Raw genomic sequence first — 17,500 nt, 5'->3', positions numbered from 1 at the left:
CTGCTTTTGATCGTTCAAATACATTCTCGTTTCTATAGCAACAGTCTGTCTCTCTGTTTATCTGTGTCTTTTCCCTACCTGAAACAATCCACCTCTCAATGCCATCATTATGACGCCACGGTTATAGAAAAACCATCTTTATATCATTATTATTATTATTATTATTATAGAGAAGCGCAGCATAACAGAGCGCTGCATCACAGACAGGCATCTCACACATTTAGAGTGAATTTTGTTACTAAAGCAAGAAACCCTATAAACACAATTCAATAATTCACAAGTCTCCTTTCACTGTAGCCACAGCTGCACCACCCACATACATTATCTCTAGCAGAAGCATCGATAATAAACTCATAATACGACCCCAAAAGTGCATTTCTGTGCACTTTTTTCCGCACGTTACGGTTTTCCTGGCGGCAAATTGTGTTTGTGCACATTCTACAGAAATGCAAACGCAAAGTTATAATGGTTTATTGAAAAATAACTTTTGAACTCTTTTGGCCGCCTTTCCTCACGATGTCCAGCTTTTCTTGAAAAGACCATCTTGTAAATGGAGAGGAAACGCACTCGTTTTCTGAGTGTTTTACAATATTGAATGTAGCTATAAATGGATAAAAAATACTGTGTTGTTTAATAAAAAAAAAGAAATGAACACTAGAAAATCACTACTGGAAAACAATCATGTTGAGCGACATTACCATATATTTTAGTGAATATTTTAGATATTTTATAAATATTTTAATTTCTTACTTCTTTTCGATTTTATCAAATCAACAGTTTGACTAAACGTTAAATAATAAGGGTTTTGTGACTTTCAGGGTTTGAAGCTAACCAGTTTTTATCATCCCCCTTTTTTGGTACAAGGACACCATGAAATGCAGATCGCTTATCTTTTTCACATTTTTCTTTCCTTTTTTTATCCCCATATCCCTCCATTATCACAGTGATGGATTTGATGCGTGCGCTTTTTTTTTCTCTTGAGGAAAAAGACATCGTTCGTCCGATGTAGGCCACGCCAGAGATAAAAAGATTGCGAGAATCTGTTCATTTAACATTCATAGTGTTTCTGTTTGATTTTTTTTTTTGACCCTCGTCACCTAAACTGACCTTGTAAAAGACTAAACAACCACAATCTTTTCCTGGTCATGGGATCAGATTTGAAAACACCTGAGTTTGATTGACAGGTCCTATGAATAGTGCACAGGGGGAAATCGGGAGACGTGGAAAGACAAAATTCATGTCCTGATGCGGCATGTGAAGTGCCAATCAGCTGCCTATCATACACACACACACACACAGACACAGACACACACACACACACACACACACACACACACACACACACACACACACACACATATATACACAGTTTATATCGGATCATCGACACATTCTGGATTTTTTTCTGTCTTCTGGAGGACAGGTGACAGGCACATGCTTCATTACACTGTAAATAATTTACTAGGCAAGCCTGCCACCCATCAAATGAGCTTTCCGAAAGCGAGAGAGAGAGAGAGAGAGGGAAAGAAAGACTGAGGGAGAGAGAAGGAAAAAGAGATGGAAAGATAGAGGTTTGCGACGTTCTCAAATTAAATGTCACATGGGCGGTGTGTGGGTATGCGGGTGGCGGGCTGGAGGCTGGATTAGGAGGTGATTGGAATCGGAGATGAGATAATGAAGACAGAAGTTAATTTATTTTCAGGTGAGGAGGGTGTTTTATCCTTCGTGCGCCCGCACACACACACGCACGCACGCACGCACACACACACACACACACACACACACATACACAATCGAATTCTGAAGATTTTTGCAGTTGTAGCAACTCTCAAATTGCACCTGCTGAACATCTTCACATTTTCATTCATTCATTCATTTATTCATTCATTCATTTTTTCATTCATTTATTTATACATACATCAGTCCATTTATTTATTCAATCTTTTCATTCATTCAGCATGTCTTACTCTTACCGCTCTGTAACTAGACTGTTACACTACAGCTGGATGCTACTGTACATTCATTCATTCATTCATTTATTCATTCATTCATCCATTTTACCTTTTGCACATTTCCATTCATTCATTTGTACATTCATTCAGCATGTCTTTATTTTGCCACACTGTAAATAGACTCCTACACTACAGCTACATGTTACTGTACAAGGATTGGTTTATTCATTCATCCATTCTTTTATTCAACCTGTTTAAAATTTTCACATTTTCATTCATTCATTCATTCAGCATGTCTTACTTTTACCTTACCTTATTTGTTTCTGCACCTAGACTCCTACACTACAACTACGTACTACTGTATATGCCTTTTATTCATTCATTCATTTATTCATTCACTCATTCATCCATTCAGGATTTCTTATTATATTACATTTCTCATATGTTTGTTCCTTTAATTCATGAATTTATTCCTCCAGATTTTGATATTACATTCTACACTACAATCTGTCCCCTCATTCATTCATTTGTTTATTGCTATTCCCTATTTAGCTTGACGTGATCATCTATCCATTTATTCATCCATCCATCCTTCCATCCATCCATCCATTCATCCATCCATCCATCCATCCATCCATCCATCCATCCATTCAGTCATTATTTAATTTATTTATTTATTCGTTTTATTTTCATGGCTTGTTTTCACCAGTCACAAGGTTAAATCTACAAAATACTACAAAATAAAACTACAAATATAGGCCATTCATCCATCCACCTATTCATTGTTCCATCCATCCATCCATCCATCCATCCATCCATCCATCCATCCATCCATCCATTCATTTATTCATATACTGTTACTTATTTTCACAATTTTACATATTGACTCACTACAATATGCTCTGCAGCTTCACTCAGCATGATTCCTGCTCTTTTCTTCCCTGTGAATGGGAATAAGAATCGCAGAGTGCATTCAGCTCTAATTCTGTCTCTCACCAGTCAGACACATCCTGCTTTGTCCAAGGCGCTGACATTAATTCTTTGATTTCCTGTCGGGAAACATCTTACTGTGTTATATAAGCTCTTGCTGACATTTTCTATATCTAAGCCATCTGAACGCTATTAGCAATCGAGAAACTCGCCAAGTGCCAGTTCGCACTCTCAGACTCGCTCGCTACGTGCCGTGATGAAAATAAAGAAAAGAACGACTTCACTTTCCCACAGTTGATTTTTTTTTATATAATAGCTTAAGATACTGATGAACCTAATGACTGTAATTGCTTCACAATTACTGAAAGAAGTGGTTTTCCATTCCCATCATGCTCCCTGTGTGGTCAAATCCGCTTGCCTTTCTATCCTGATCGCTCTCTCTTATATTTCACATTATCTGTGTAATAAACAGCGCTTTTAAATCTACGGTTAGATACCGGATAGATAAAATAATGCAGTAATTGTCTCCTGGAGCCCTCATGTATTCACTGGCGCTTCCGAGACATTTCGCTGGCGATCACCTTAATTAACCCTGTAAGTGGGTCAGACGTCGAGTTGCCAGATTGTGCTGAGACAGGGAAAACTCACCGGGATGGAAATTCCCCTGTCTGTGTGCTGATTGAATCCATTTGTCTGGATGGTCACGGCTGTTTCATAAAGTTGCAATGCCTGAGTGCTTAGATCTGGAAAATACATCATTGAATTGGGAGCAGGAGAGTGTAGATCTTCACAAAGGCAATTTTATACACCGCCCTGAAAATAAAAAAATCATAAATACAATTATAACATTATCAGTTTGCTAATGTACTTTTATATAGGAAGAATTCAAAATTGACTTTATATTATATTATATTATATTATATTATATTATATTATATTATATTATATTATATTATATTATATTATATTATACCCCAGTGCTGTTTACTGATTTGATATCATATCAGCTCTGAAAATAGCGAAGCTGTAACTCTATGTATGAGTGTATGAGTGTAAAAAAGTGTTTGTGTTTCTATAATAACAGCTCATTTTGCGGGGACGTGCACTGCTGTTCCACCACGTGATTAAAGACTATTAGTATATGGGTAGTGCTTTTTAGTGTACATGGAAGAAGTCTCCAGTTTCAGCTCTTTCTACCATTCAGAGATTATTATGATATTATGAGGGGTAAAATGTTATGATTTGTCATTTGTAACGAATAAAAAATAGTAATAATTGTCTTCTACTTCTGCAGGTATCTGATAATGCGCTGGTGGCCCTCGTCCCAAAGCAGGTCACTGCCTACAACTCTGTAAACAACTCCACCGTCTCCAGGACGTCTGCGAGCAAATACGGTAGGCATCGTGCTTATAATTTGGGAAATAAGTGTCCGATCTATATGTGGCAGTGTGTGTATATTTCTGACTAGCTGAGGACTTAAAAAAGAGACTAATTTAATAGAAAACTAAGAGCAAACTGGGCAAAATGAAAGAGAGCTTTCATTAATAACTAGCCAGAAAGCCAAGAAGCTGAGAGGGCTTTACATGCAGAGAGTCGCCTTCACACAAAGGTGGACGGAGGCAGAAAATGAGTCTCTTTGCACTTGACTTCCCTCCTGAGACGTAGCCATCCGACTCCTATCGCACAGCATGCTTTCGGATCCGATAAAGTAGAAGATCAAAGGGCGTGAGCACTCTCCAACACACATCAAATACAGCATTAACAACGTCTCATCTCCATAGTCTTTCACCTCGGCTCCAAATTAGCCCTAAATGAAGGGAGAGATGCTGTGTGTGTGTGTGTGTGTGTGTGTGTGTGTGTGTGTGTGTGTGTGTGTGTGTGTGTGTGTGTGTGTGTGTGTGTGTGTGTGTGTGTGTGTGTGTGTGTGTGTGTCAGACATGTCCCTCAGGGAGGGTAAGAGGGGAAAGTGAGGGAGTGGATGCCACACATTTTTTTTAGTACCTTTTTAGAATTAATTTCAAACGAAAGGGAGCTTTTTTTCAATTGAGCTGAACCAGAGATGCTCTTTGAACTAACAGAGGACAAAAGACATCGAAGCAAAAAGAAAAGACATGAGCTCATTGTGCTTCCTTCCTCTTGGCATCCAAACTCCAGCACGCAGCGATCTTCACTGTTGTGTGTTCAGGGATTTGCAGAATGGTCCAGGTGCATAAAGCTAAATTACAGTGTTGCGTTGTGGGTAAATTATTAATACCCTATTTAATAAGCTCACATGGTTCTTACAAAGAATAATATTTAAATATATGAATATTATATCCATAATTAAAATAAAAGACTATACTAGGCTGTTATACTATATGATATAGTATACTATACCATACTGTGAACAATTGACTGAAATTACATTTTATATATTAAAATGAAAAGCCAATTGCCATAACTATAACATAATTAATGATAATGTACTATACTATTACATACTGTATTCTATAATGTACAATATTATAAGACCTGCAGGCTTTTAGAAAACTATACTGTACTAAAGTATGCTATACTATTTTACTTAACTTGACTATACACACAGTCTGCAGCTTACAAAAATGGTTATACTGTACTATTCTATAGTATACTATACTATACATAAATATACACACAATCTACAATGGGGTCATTACTATACTATACTATACTATACTATACTATACTATACTATACTATACTATATTGTACTATTTTATACTATACTGATAATATACACACTATACATACTACATACTATATACTATACTGATTATACACACAGTCTGCAGGTTACAGAAGGCCTATACTGTACTGCACTGTACTATACTGTACTATACTGTACTGCACTGTACTATACTGTACTACACAATACTACACTGTACTATACGGCTCTGTACTATACTGTACCATACTATACTGTATTGTGCAATACTGTACTATACTGTACTACACAACACTACACTGTACTATATGGCTCTGCACTATACTGTACTATACTGTACCGTACTATAATGTACTGTGCTATACTGTACTATACTGTGCCATACTGTACTATACTATTCTTGACTATACATACAGTCTGCAGCTTACAAAAATGGTTATACTGTATTATTCTATAGTATACTATACTATACTATACTATACTTCACAATACACACAATCTACAATTGGGCCATTACTATACTATACTATATTGTACTGTACTGTGTTGTACTGTACTATACTATACTATACTGTATTGTACTGTACTATACTGCACCATACTGTACTATACTATTCTTGACTATACACACAGTCTATGTGTTACGTCAGAAGTCAGAAGTCCTGTATTGTACAATATATACTATACTGTACTGTACTATACAATGCTATACTGAACTATACTCTACTTGAATGTGAGTTATCAAAGGCCTATACTACACTATAACATGCCATATCATTCCATAGCATGCTATTATACACATTTTTATATATATTATAATTATATTATATTATATTAGATATGTATAATATAACGATTATTCAATACATAAGGTATGCAGATTGTTTCTTTTTAAATAGTGCTACACTATACCAAGCTGCACAGTACTATTACTTTACTGTCTATATTATATCTTTATAAGTGTGTTCACTTGATTGTTCATTGTAATATGTAATTGTAGAATTGTAGACAATGAAATATTTTAACAACCTGCATGCTTTAAAAATCTAAACATAAGTAAGTCTTTTAATAATGTACCCACAATGCAACACTGTTACAAGTATACAAATACTCATATATACCATAAATATACAAATCCCCGAACCCTCGACGCTATAGATGCCTCTGCACACCAAACCTCATCCTTCAGATGCTTGCCAAATAAACAATGCCAACGATGTCCTGTTTCATAAGTATCTGCTATTTTGCTCATATCTACATATACATTCTCTTCTTCATTCTCTTCGATGTGTCCTGATTGCCCTCAATCTTTTCTATCTTTTTTCTGGGCTTCTTTGTCTTTTCTCTCCGCTGGACTGGAACACTTTTGCTGTCTCTCAGCAGAATTGTTCTTTCTCTAGAGAAATTGATTTCTGCTGCATCTAACATGGTGAAAGCTCCACGTTACGTGTGTGAGTGTTATTTTCTTAACCAGATAAGGCGTTTTTTTTTTTTTTGCTGATCGGCTCTTTTCACGCTGTGTAAACATTCTCTGAGCTGCCTTCTTTGTATGTCATGCTCACCCCTGCCACTGGCGGAGCCATAAAAATCTCATCTGCCTTAACACCTGTTCGATCGGCCGAGATGAAAAATTAAGCAGCCGTGCGTGCTAAAACATTCATATCCAATCTCCAACTTGTTGTGAGCTGATAGGCCTGGAATCACATGTGCCACCTGAGATCTTTTTTTTTTTTTATCTTTTTTTCAGAAAACATGATCAAATACACAGGTAGCCCAGACAGCCTGCGCTCTCGTACGCCCATGATCACACCCGACCTGGAAAGTGGAGTCAAGGTTTGGCACCTGGTGAAGAACCACGAGCACGGAGACCAGAAAGAGGGCGACCGCGGCAGCAAGATGGTCTCCGAGATTTATCTGACCAGACTGCTGGCTACCAAGGTGAGCTCTCAAAGAATCAATAAAAAGCACTAGATAAGCACCCAATAGTTACTCTCACACAGTCACCTGACTCATTTAATTGCAATTTTGTACCTACAATAGAGCAATATAGTGATTTAGTTCAGATGGATCGCTGTGCTTTAATTAGACTCAGCTGGAAATAAATGTTGGAGCGTTTAGTTGCTTCAAACACTATCAGTTTTGTCATCGTTCTGTTTTTAGGTTTACAGCCTGGGTCACAATTAACTCCGAAATGAGAATTAATGGCATATGATGCACTCTTGTAAATATCAGAATAAACCAAGGACAGCGTTTTTCCCCAAATTGTTACCACAAAACATATACGGCGTATACGATGTCTCTGGATGTGCTAGCATGAAAGATTGCATTCACCTGAACTAGGAGACCCAAATCTAAACCCAATTGAGACACCTGACGTTTCCAACCATATGTGGTTATTTTCCCAATTTAAGACACCAGACCTTTCCAATCATTTGTACTTTTTTTTCCAATTCCAGACACCTGACTTTTTCCAAACATATGTGGTTCTTTCCCAAATTGTTACCACAAACTTGGAGCCTAATTGCAGTTCCCACATTTGTACTAAATCTAATGGATGAGAGAATATATTTTTTTACTTTTTCATCACTTGTGATCGATTAAATCCAAGAAGCAAAAAGAGTTATGACAAATCCGTTCATGTGTAGACAGTATTGAGTGTGTGTGTGTGTGTGTGTGTGTGTGTGTGTGTGTGTGTGTGTGTGTTTGTGAGAGAAAATGTGTGTACATGTATATGTGTGTGTGTGTGTGTGTGTGTGTGTGTGTGTGTGTGTGTGTGTGTGTGTGTGTGTGTGTGTGTGTGTGTGTGTGGCTTTATCATCTGTCATTCTTGTGTTTTTTGTTTGCCAATAAGCACCTACGAGAAGCTCGAACGCATCCAACACATAGATTTCTGCGAACGGCAGACAAATCACCAGCGAATGCCTGCCTGATTCCCTGCCCAACGTGTGGGCCGCATCTCATCAGTCAGACGGATTGTTTTTTGTTTAATATCGAGTTTATTATGCCGCCAGTTCTCTCGGCAAGAAATTATTGGTATGACGGCGCTGTAATTGACTGTTTCCTTTTTCGCTCCTCCAGCAAACACCTTCAATCTTCCATGAGCGCTCCTTATCCGCTCGCTATTCAAAAGGAATGAAGGAGCAAAAAAGAGTAAACTCCACTCATTCAAGGCTTTTCCCTCGATTCTATTCGCTCCCTACCTGTTTAATCTTTCCCCAACTGTGAGCGTCCCTCATTTTCTTCTCTCGCTCTGTCCCTAATTTGACTTCTCTGTAGGTATTAAAACCTTTTCATTGAAAAAAGGAAGTGGAACCCACCAGGTTGCCCCCCACCCCTCGTTAGCATGCTCTTTTTTAGTGCTCATCTCATTCAAATTGCAGTAAATAGTCGCCCTGATTCCAGTAATGATCATCCATCAATCCATTCATCCATATAACCATTCATACATCCATAAAAGCATTCATCCATCCATCCATCTATCCGTTTATCTATTTATCCATCTATCTAGCCATTAATTCATCCATCCATCTATCCATCCATCCATCTATTCATTTAAACATCCACATAGCTATTCATCCATCTATCCATTCATCCATATAACTTTTTATCCATCCATGCATTCATTCTTCCAGCCATCCATCTATATAGCCATTCACCCTTTTATCCAACTATCCATTCATTTATTTAGCTATTCATCTATTTATTCATATATCCATTCATCCATCTATCTGCCATTTATCCATCCATCAATCCATCCATCCATATAACCATTCATACATCTATAAAAGTATTCATCCATCCATTCATCCTTCAATCATCTATCCAACCATATAACTATTTATCCATCTATCCAACCATCCATTCATCCAATTATCCATTCATCCCTCTAGCCATTCATCCAACTATCTAGTCATTTATCTATCTATATGTCCATCCATCCATATAACCATTCATACACCCATAAAAGTATTCATCCATCCATCCATCTATCCATCTATCCAACCATCCATTCATCCAATTATCCATTCATCCCTCTAACCATTCATCCAACTATCTAGTCATTTATTCATCCATATGTCCATCTATCCATTCATCTATATATATCCATCTTTCCATCCATATTGCTATTCATTCATCCATCCTTATAGCCATTTATCCATCTATTCATCCACACATCCATATAGCTATTCATCCATCTATCCATTCATCCATATAACCATTTAACTATCCATCGATTCATTCATCCATATAGCCATTCATTCATCTATCCATCTATCCATATATGCATTCATCCATCCAACCATATAACAATGTATCTATCTATATAGCCATTCATCCATCAATCCATCCGTCAGCGATGAAAAATATATTTTCCTCCTCGTAGGAAAAAGATAACTAGTGTAAAATGTGGAATGCAGCAGAATCACTGCTGAGATTGTCGGCTAACAGGTTTTTTAACAAGGTTTTTTTCGCCCAGTTCCCAGATCCCAGTCTCCTCTGAACCAAAATAAGATTTTATTGCTACTCATAAGGTACACTTTTAGATTTCCTCATCCCATCCTCTTTTTGTGTAGCTCTCAGTTTTCCTCTCTGCAACTGCTTCACGTCCTGTTGGCTCACGAAAGTGGATTAGATCCCTTAGATCTACTTCACGCGTTCTTAAAGTTGACAACGTTTAAATGATATTACAGGTCATCGGTGCGCCAAAGGGCTGTAATCCAGCTGCATGAAAGAGGCTTATTTAGACTTGCCACCTGGTCCCAGATGGTATTAAACAGGATGTACGAATAAATGCGATTTCAGACATGGTGTTGTGACTGTTGGTAAGTTGTCAAGGTACACTGAGATCAATACATCTAAAAATAAGAGCATGAAAGAATCATAACTTTTATCAAGCTTGTATTCATAATAGATTATGAACGGAAGTTCATTTCAGCTGACGCTGGACTAAAAAATCTTTATTTTCATAGAAAATCTTTTTTTGCCATGAAATTCATTGATTTCCTTTTAAGTGTCAATCAGTGAACAGCTAATAACATCAACAATGGTGGAATTGTGATGAATAGACATTTGGTGTCACCCAGATGAGAATGGGTTCCCTTTTGAGTTTGAGTTTCTTTCTCATGCTAGTCTCACTTATAGTCATTATTGATGAACTTTGAAACTTTGAAAATTATGAATAGAATTAAATGTCAGGTTACATAATGCTTTATAATATTCATTTATTTGTACAAAATGAAAAGTGCATAATTATGCATTATAGTTTGTATTATAATGCTTAAGGAGCCTGACATTATGCTGTTATAGAATGCCAATGTCATAATAGTGCCATTTATACAGATTTATGCAAGGAATTGTATAGTACAAATGCTATAATATGTTGTAATGCTTATTTGATGCATTATGAGTGCAGGAGTCATGGAAAATGTTGTGTTAAATATATGGTTTATAAGAGTAATAGCATGTAATTATAATGCTTTTAATTATAATAAAATGAAAAATGAAATAAAAATGTCAAAGAAAAGGTGAGAATAATTCATTGAAAAGACAAAAAAAGTTCTACAATATATTTATTGAAATAAATAAATAAACAAATGAATAAACAATCAAATGCACCTTTGATCCAACAAAACTGAAAACCTAACGCATAACGTCTTATGCGTCTTATCCTCTTTTTTGTCTTCACAGGGCACGCTGCAGAAGTTTGTAGACGACCTCTTCGAGACCATCTTCAGCACGGCGCACCGAGGAAGCGCCCTCCCGCTCGCCATTAAATACATGTTCGACTTCTTGGACGAGCAAGCCGACAAGCATGGCATCCACGACCCTCACGTCCGGCACACGTGGAAGAGCAACTGGTCAGAGTCTGCACATGAATGTCACGTTTACACACCAACACATGCTCTAAAACTAATAGTAAGGCGTGTTAGGTCTCATCATCGGCTGCGGTCAGGAATACAGGCGTCGTATCAAAATTTTGATCGCTCTAAAAGTGAGTGTGTGAGGAAGCATATTGAGAGGAGAAAAAGAGATTGATGGATAAATGGATGGATGAATGGATGGATGGATGGATGGATGGATGGATGGATGGATGACTATATGGATGGATGAATGGATGGATGGATGGATGGATGGATGGATGGATGGATGGATGGATGGATGGATGGATGGATGGATGGATGAATGGATGGATGGATGGATGGATGGATGGATGGATGACTATATGGATGGATGAATGGATGGATGGATGGATGGATGGATGGATGGATGGATGGATGGATGGATGGATGGATGGATGGATGGATGGATGGATGACTAAATAGGTGGAGGGATGGTTTAATGGATGTATGGATGTCTAAATATATGTGTGGATGGATGCATGGATGAACGGCCATATAGCTATATGAATTGATGGGTGAAAGGATGGATGGATGGATGGATGGATGGATGGATGGATGGATGGATGGATGAATGGATGGATGGATGGATGGATGGATGGATGGATGGATGGATGGATGGATGGATGGATGGATAGATAGATAGATAGATAGATAGATAGATAGATAGATAGATAGATAGATAGATAGATAGATAGATAGATAGATAGATAGATAGATAGATAGATAGATAGATAGATAGATAGATAGATAGATGACTATATAGGTGAAAGGATGGCTATATGGATAAATGGACAGATGGACAAATGGTTAATTGGCCATATGGATAGATTAATGGCTAGATTAAGGGATTGATAGATGGATGGATGGATTGATGGATGGCAATATGAATGGATGAAAAAAGAACATATGGTAATCCTTTTTTAACCTTCACCTTCCCAGGGCCAATGATTCATAATGGACTTTACAGCCCTAATTTTCCCCCACGTCTCTTTTTCATTACCTCGTATGCGAGCGCCTTAAATGGGTCCAGATTAGACGTAATGAAAACGTTCTTACAAAGAAAACAAAGGCAAAATGATAAATAGTCATTTCTTGCAAACACGCTTCGCGAGCTGGGCCTAGCGCTGCCGCTGTGTCGTTGGTTTTTTTATTGCGTGTCTCTTTACTAAGACCGATATTCCTGGCGTGTTGTGTTTTTTTTTTTTTTTGCTGACATACTAATGTCGCTCACAGCGGGGGGAAACAAGAGCTCCATCTTTAGGTACTGCAGAAACAACAGACTCAGCCGGGTTTCATCTTCAGAGTGAAATATGCTGCTGTCTTCCACGCGATCCAAAAAACCTTTTCACCCCAAAAACGCTAACTTGAACACTCGGTGCTGACGAGCTATTTTGCAATGCACGATGTTTCACTAAAGCTAAAAGGCCGTTTGTTTATAATTAATAAATAAAATATATATTTTTAAGTGGATCGCTGAGCCTATATGGATATGACCGGCTCGAACCGGTCGGACATCTGCTGTAGTCTGATATCCTGCTGGTATGAAAAAGCTCAGTTCTATTATACTAGATTTAGCAATTATACTACAGCTGATGGGTTATTACACCATGCAAAACAGCCTATTGTACTCTCTCAGTAGATGTGTGCATAGGGTCACACCCTTGACAGATTTAAAACGGGTACACTATATATATGCAGTTTGTTTTGTATATTCTTAGGGACAGAGATACACTTTTGTAGAGGGCTTTAACCTATGGGTGCAAAAGTTTGGGTGCACCAGTATCATCTGAATTGAAAAATCTTATTTCTAGTTCAAAAACAAACTGTATGCATTTCTTGATGAATAGATAGATAGATAGATAGATAGATAGATAGATAGATAGATAGATAGATAGATAGATAGATAGATAGATAGATAGATAGATAGATAGATAGATAGATAGATAGATAGGCTATATTGATGGAGGGATGAATGGATGGATGGATAGATAGCTGTACATTTAAAATCTATTGAGGCATGCAAACATTTGCACTTATCACTATAGCAGGTGAACGTGTGTAAAAGTTTGTGCGCTTCAGTGGATTTTGGAATCTATGCGTGTGCACCCTATGCTTGTATGCGCATAAAGTACTCTACATGTGAGTGCAAAAGTTTGTAACTGAATGTGTGTGTTCTTCAGGGTTTATGTTCTGGGTTTTTTGCAATGTTCACTCAAAAACATGTCAGTAGGTTAATTGAGTGCTGTAATTAATGTTCCTGTGGGTGTATGGGTTTACACAAGTGTGTCCATCCATCGTGCATTGCACTCAGTGTTCCCATGACAGGCTCGGTATCCACCTGAAAAAAGCAGTCACGAAAGATGATATAAAATGAACGATGAAGGAACATCTGTGGATTTACACGTACCAAATGTCAATGCCATAAATTACATTTCTGTGAAATGTCCTCAGCGTTTTTGTCCTCAGGTTATGGAAATGTTTGGAAACGAAATTTCTAAAAAAGTCTGTAGGGGTGCAAACATTTGGGCTCATACAATGCAACCAGAGGAATAATGTCATGGAGCATTCATCTCCATGATCTCCAACTGTGGTCTGGTCTGAATTCATTTTCTTTTATTCAGCCATGATTTTTTATAAGAACATTGTAGACTCCCTCTCCCTCTTTCTCTCTTTCTCTCTTCTCTCTCTCTCTCTCTCTCTCTCTCTCTCTCTCTCTCTCTCTCTCTCTCTCTCTCTCTCTCTGACGCACTTCTCACCGCATCCACTTTACTGCAGTGTCCTTTCTTATTCCTCTCGTTCTTTTTTCCCCTTAATTTTTTTTCTTGCTTATGACAAAAAAAAAACTGCACTGCCTGGAAAATTAATGAGCACATTGCAAACAGAGCGAACACTGACCCCAACCTCTTCCATCCCACACACACACACACACACACACACACACACACACACACACACACACACACACACACACACACACACACACACATATATATATATATATATATATATATATATATATATATATATATATATATATATATATACACACACAGGCACTCCTACCTGGATCATTTCCATTCACTTTAGTGCAAATAGGCCAGGGAATAAAGCAAGCTTGTATATGTTTATTGCTTTAGACAAGCACAAAAGGTGCGCTGCAGCCAGCAGATACAAACAAGCCAATATGATTCACATCAGCAAAGTGCCCTCACCCGGGAGTGCAGCCTCGCCCCGAGAAACAGCAGGTCCCTGTTTCCTCTATTTATATTCACACTCTTGTTTTTTTGTTCTGTTTTGTTTGTTTCATTCAGATGAGTGTGCAAGTACACAGAGCACCAGATTTGTTTCACGGCAGAAAATGCTGTGAATGTAATTATCATTGAAATATTTATGTGTGCATATTAAGGGTCAGCTTGCAACTTTTTTACTTTGTGTAGACCTGAAGGAGTAAATGCGGCATCCACTAGATGGCGCTGCAGAGACGAAAAGATCCATGTCGGTCTGTTTTCCACTCTACATACACCAACTTTGACTACAGTTCCAATAATGGAAATATGTCACTGCAGCTAAGGACAGATTATGATAAACAGTATGAGTAGCTTCACCTCTCATATCTACTGGTCCATGTTGTGAGTTCTTATGTCACCTGAATTTTGTAATTATTGTAAAAATAATGTCAAGATTCAGACCAAAAAACATGATCTATTGCACTGTGAAGCGTCTATGGGAGTCACGTGACAAAAGAACGAACGAATCGGACCACTCAATTCGTTTTCCTGTGTAATGCACTACAAAGGGTGTATAGAAATCACATGACAAAAGAACAAACAATTCGGAGTAGAAGATTCCAGAGGTAAACTACTCAATTCTGTTTCCTGTATATCACCTACAGAGATTTTGTGATGCTTTGCTCATGCATCCTGTAAAAATTGAACGAATCACTCTTCGAGTCGACTCGTTTTTCCGAATCAAATTTAAGACTCGTTCAAACTCTTATTCATCTGAAGTTTAAAATTTCACAGAAAACATAATGTTGAGCTCTTGGTAAAGCTCAACCAGCTAATGGTCTAAAGTAGTACATACACTATATGGACAAAAGTATTGGGACACCTTTTACAGCCGTATGTGGTTCTTTCCCAGATTATTTCCACAAACCTCGAACAACACAGTTGTGTACAATGTCTTAGGATGTAGTGGCATGAAAACTTCCCTTCACTTGAACTAGGAAACCTGTTCCACCATAGAAAGGCCCATGTACACAAAGCCATCTCCATGAAGATATGCTTTACATGTGTTGGAGTAGAAGAGCTCCTGCTCCAGAGCTCTGATATCATCCCTACTGAACATAATGTTAAGCTCTTGGTCAACCAGCTTAACACTCTAGAGTAGTCCATACAATATATCGACAAAAGTGTCAGGACATTTCAAATAAAGACAAATCACTCACGAATGATTCGTTCATTCATCTTTAATGCGACTCAGAAGAACGAGTCGTCTCGTTCTTCTTCAAGAGTGATTCGTTCATTTTCTACTGAACGCACATGAGTACAGCATTTCCAAATCTCCACAGGTGATGGTACAGGAAACAGAATTGAGTAGTTTAACTCTTCTAGTCCAAATCGTTTGTTCTTTTCTCATGTGACTCCCATAGATGCTATGCGGTGCATTACACATGACTCAGAATTGAGTAGTTCATTTGTGTCCTCTTGTCTAAGTCGTTCGTTCTTTTGTCATGTGACTCCCACATTTGCTAGAAAGATGATTGAAGGAACGAAATGAACAAAATGACTCAAAAAAAGACTTGATCAATGAGATTCAAAGAACCAAGTCACTAAAATGAACTGATCAACCACTAATTTCAACCATGTGTAGTTTCTTCCCAATTTGAGACACCAGACTTTTCCAACCATATGTGGATCTTTCCCAAATTATTTCCACAAACCTGGAGGAACACAGTTGCACTAGCATGAAATTTTTGCTTCACTTGAACTAGGAAACTTGTTATGCTCAAAACTAGCTTCATGAAGATATGGACCACAACCCTACTGAACATGATGAATGTGAACGCTGACTGAACCCAAGGCTTTTTCACTGATATCATTACCTGCCTTTACCAAAACCCTTGTGTCTGAAGGAGCACAAATCTCTACAAAATATAGTGGAACATCTTCCCAGAAGAATGGAGGTTATTATAACAATACACGGGCACTAAATGTGGAATCTTATCGTCGGGTGTCTAAAAAAACCTCAGCGCATATACTGTAAGTATCTGATTTGAGACCCAACATTCGGTTGTAGTGAGTTGCGTCCACGTGGTGCTACAACGACCCCACGATTTCCTCTGGTGTCGCATAACTTTTGTTTCTAAGGACTTGCGCAAGTAAGATGTGCTGCATTGACTGAAACTTTTCTATTTATCAATTAAAGTTGCATCTTTCCGTATGACCCAGTCTGGCACATCGAGCAGTGCAATTTAAAAAAGAGCACTCAAGATCGTGCTGAAGAGCTCGACTCCTCGTCCTCCATCTTCCTGAAAATTGGCGTCAAAGCCTCCCGTCAGCTGCTGTGGACACAGAGCGCTTTGTCTTTATGATAATTGGTGTGTTGGCTCGCCTTCTCACATCAGCATTAGCTTTATTTCTCCGGCTATAAATCAGTGGATTTTTCAGCTCTCGTAATAATGCCGATCTTGACTAAATCTTGATGGACGATACAAAGCATGATTCATCAGGTTTAAAAAATAAATGTATAACTGAGTGTACATATAGCTCAGTACAGCCGACTTATATCCATACCTGCCCAGATTTTCACAGAGTATATAAAATTATTATATTAAGATATGAAGGTAATAAAATACACAAAGCATAACATCACGTATGACAGTCTTAAGATCTAGTTCAGCGTGAGTCTGTAGAGAAGATACATTTCTTTCTCTGTAGCTTTAAAAAGGTTCCTATGGAGCTTTGGTGCTCAATTTAGTTTGGCCTGAGCTGCAGTGTGTAGCTGAGGATGTCCTGCCCCCCAGTGGCCACAGG

At 38.0% G+C, this 17,500-nt stretch overlaps 1 protein-coding gene across 1 annotated transcript in view; it reads left to right on the top strand.

The window, feature by feature from the left end:
- plxna4 (plexin A4) overlaps positions 1 to 17,500 on the top strand; it is a 324,275-nt gene that overhangs the window by 297,972 nt on the left and 8,803 nt on the right. Inside the window, exons 27-29 of the mRNA XM_083527925.1 lie at positions 4,177 to 4,276; positions 7,313 to 7,503; positions 11,254 to 11,423. Of these exons, the coding sequence (XP_083384051.1) occupies positions 4,177 to 4,276; positions 7,313 to 7,503; positions 11,254 to 11,423 (461 nt within the window). The remainder of the gene's footprint in view (positions 1 to 4,176; positions 4,277 to 7,312; positions 7,504 to 11,253; positions 11,424 to 17,500) is intronic.

Source organism: Silurus aristotelis, assembly GCF_946808225.1.
Source record: "Silurus aristotelis genome assembly, chromosome: 24".
Lineage (NCBI taxonomy): Eukaryota > Metazoa > Chordata > Actinopteri > Siluriformes > Siluridae > Silurus > Silurus aristotelis.
This window is presented reverse-complemented; position numbering and strand designations above follow the sequence as displayed.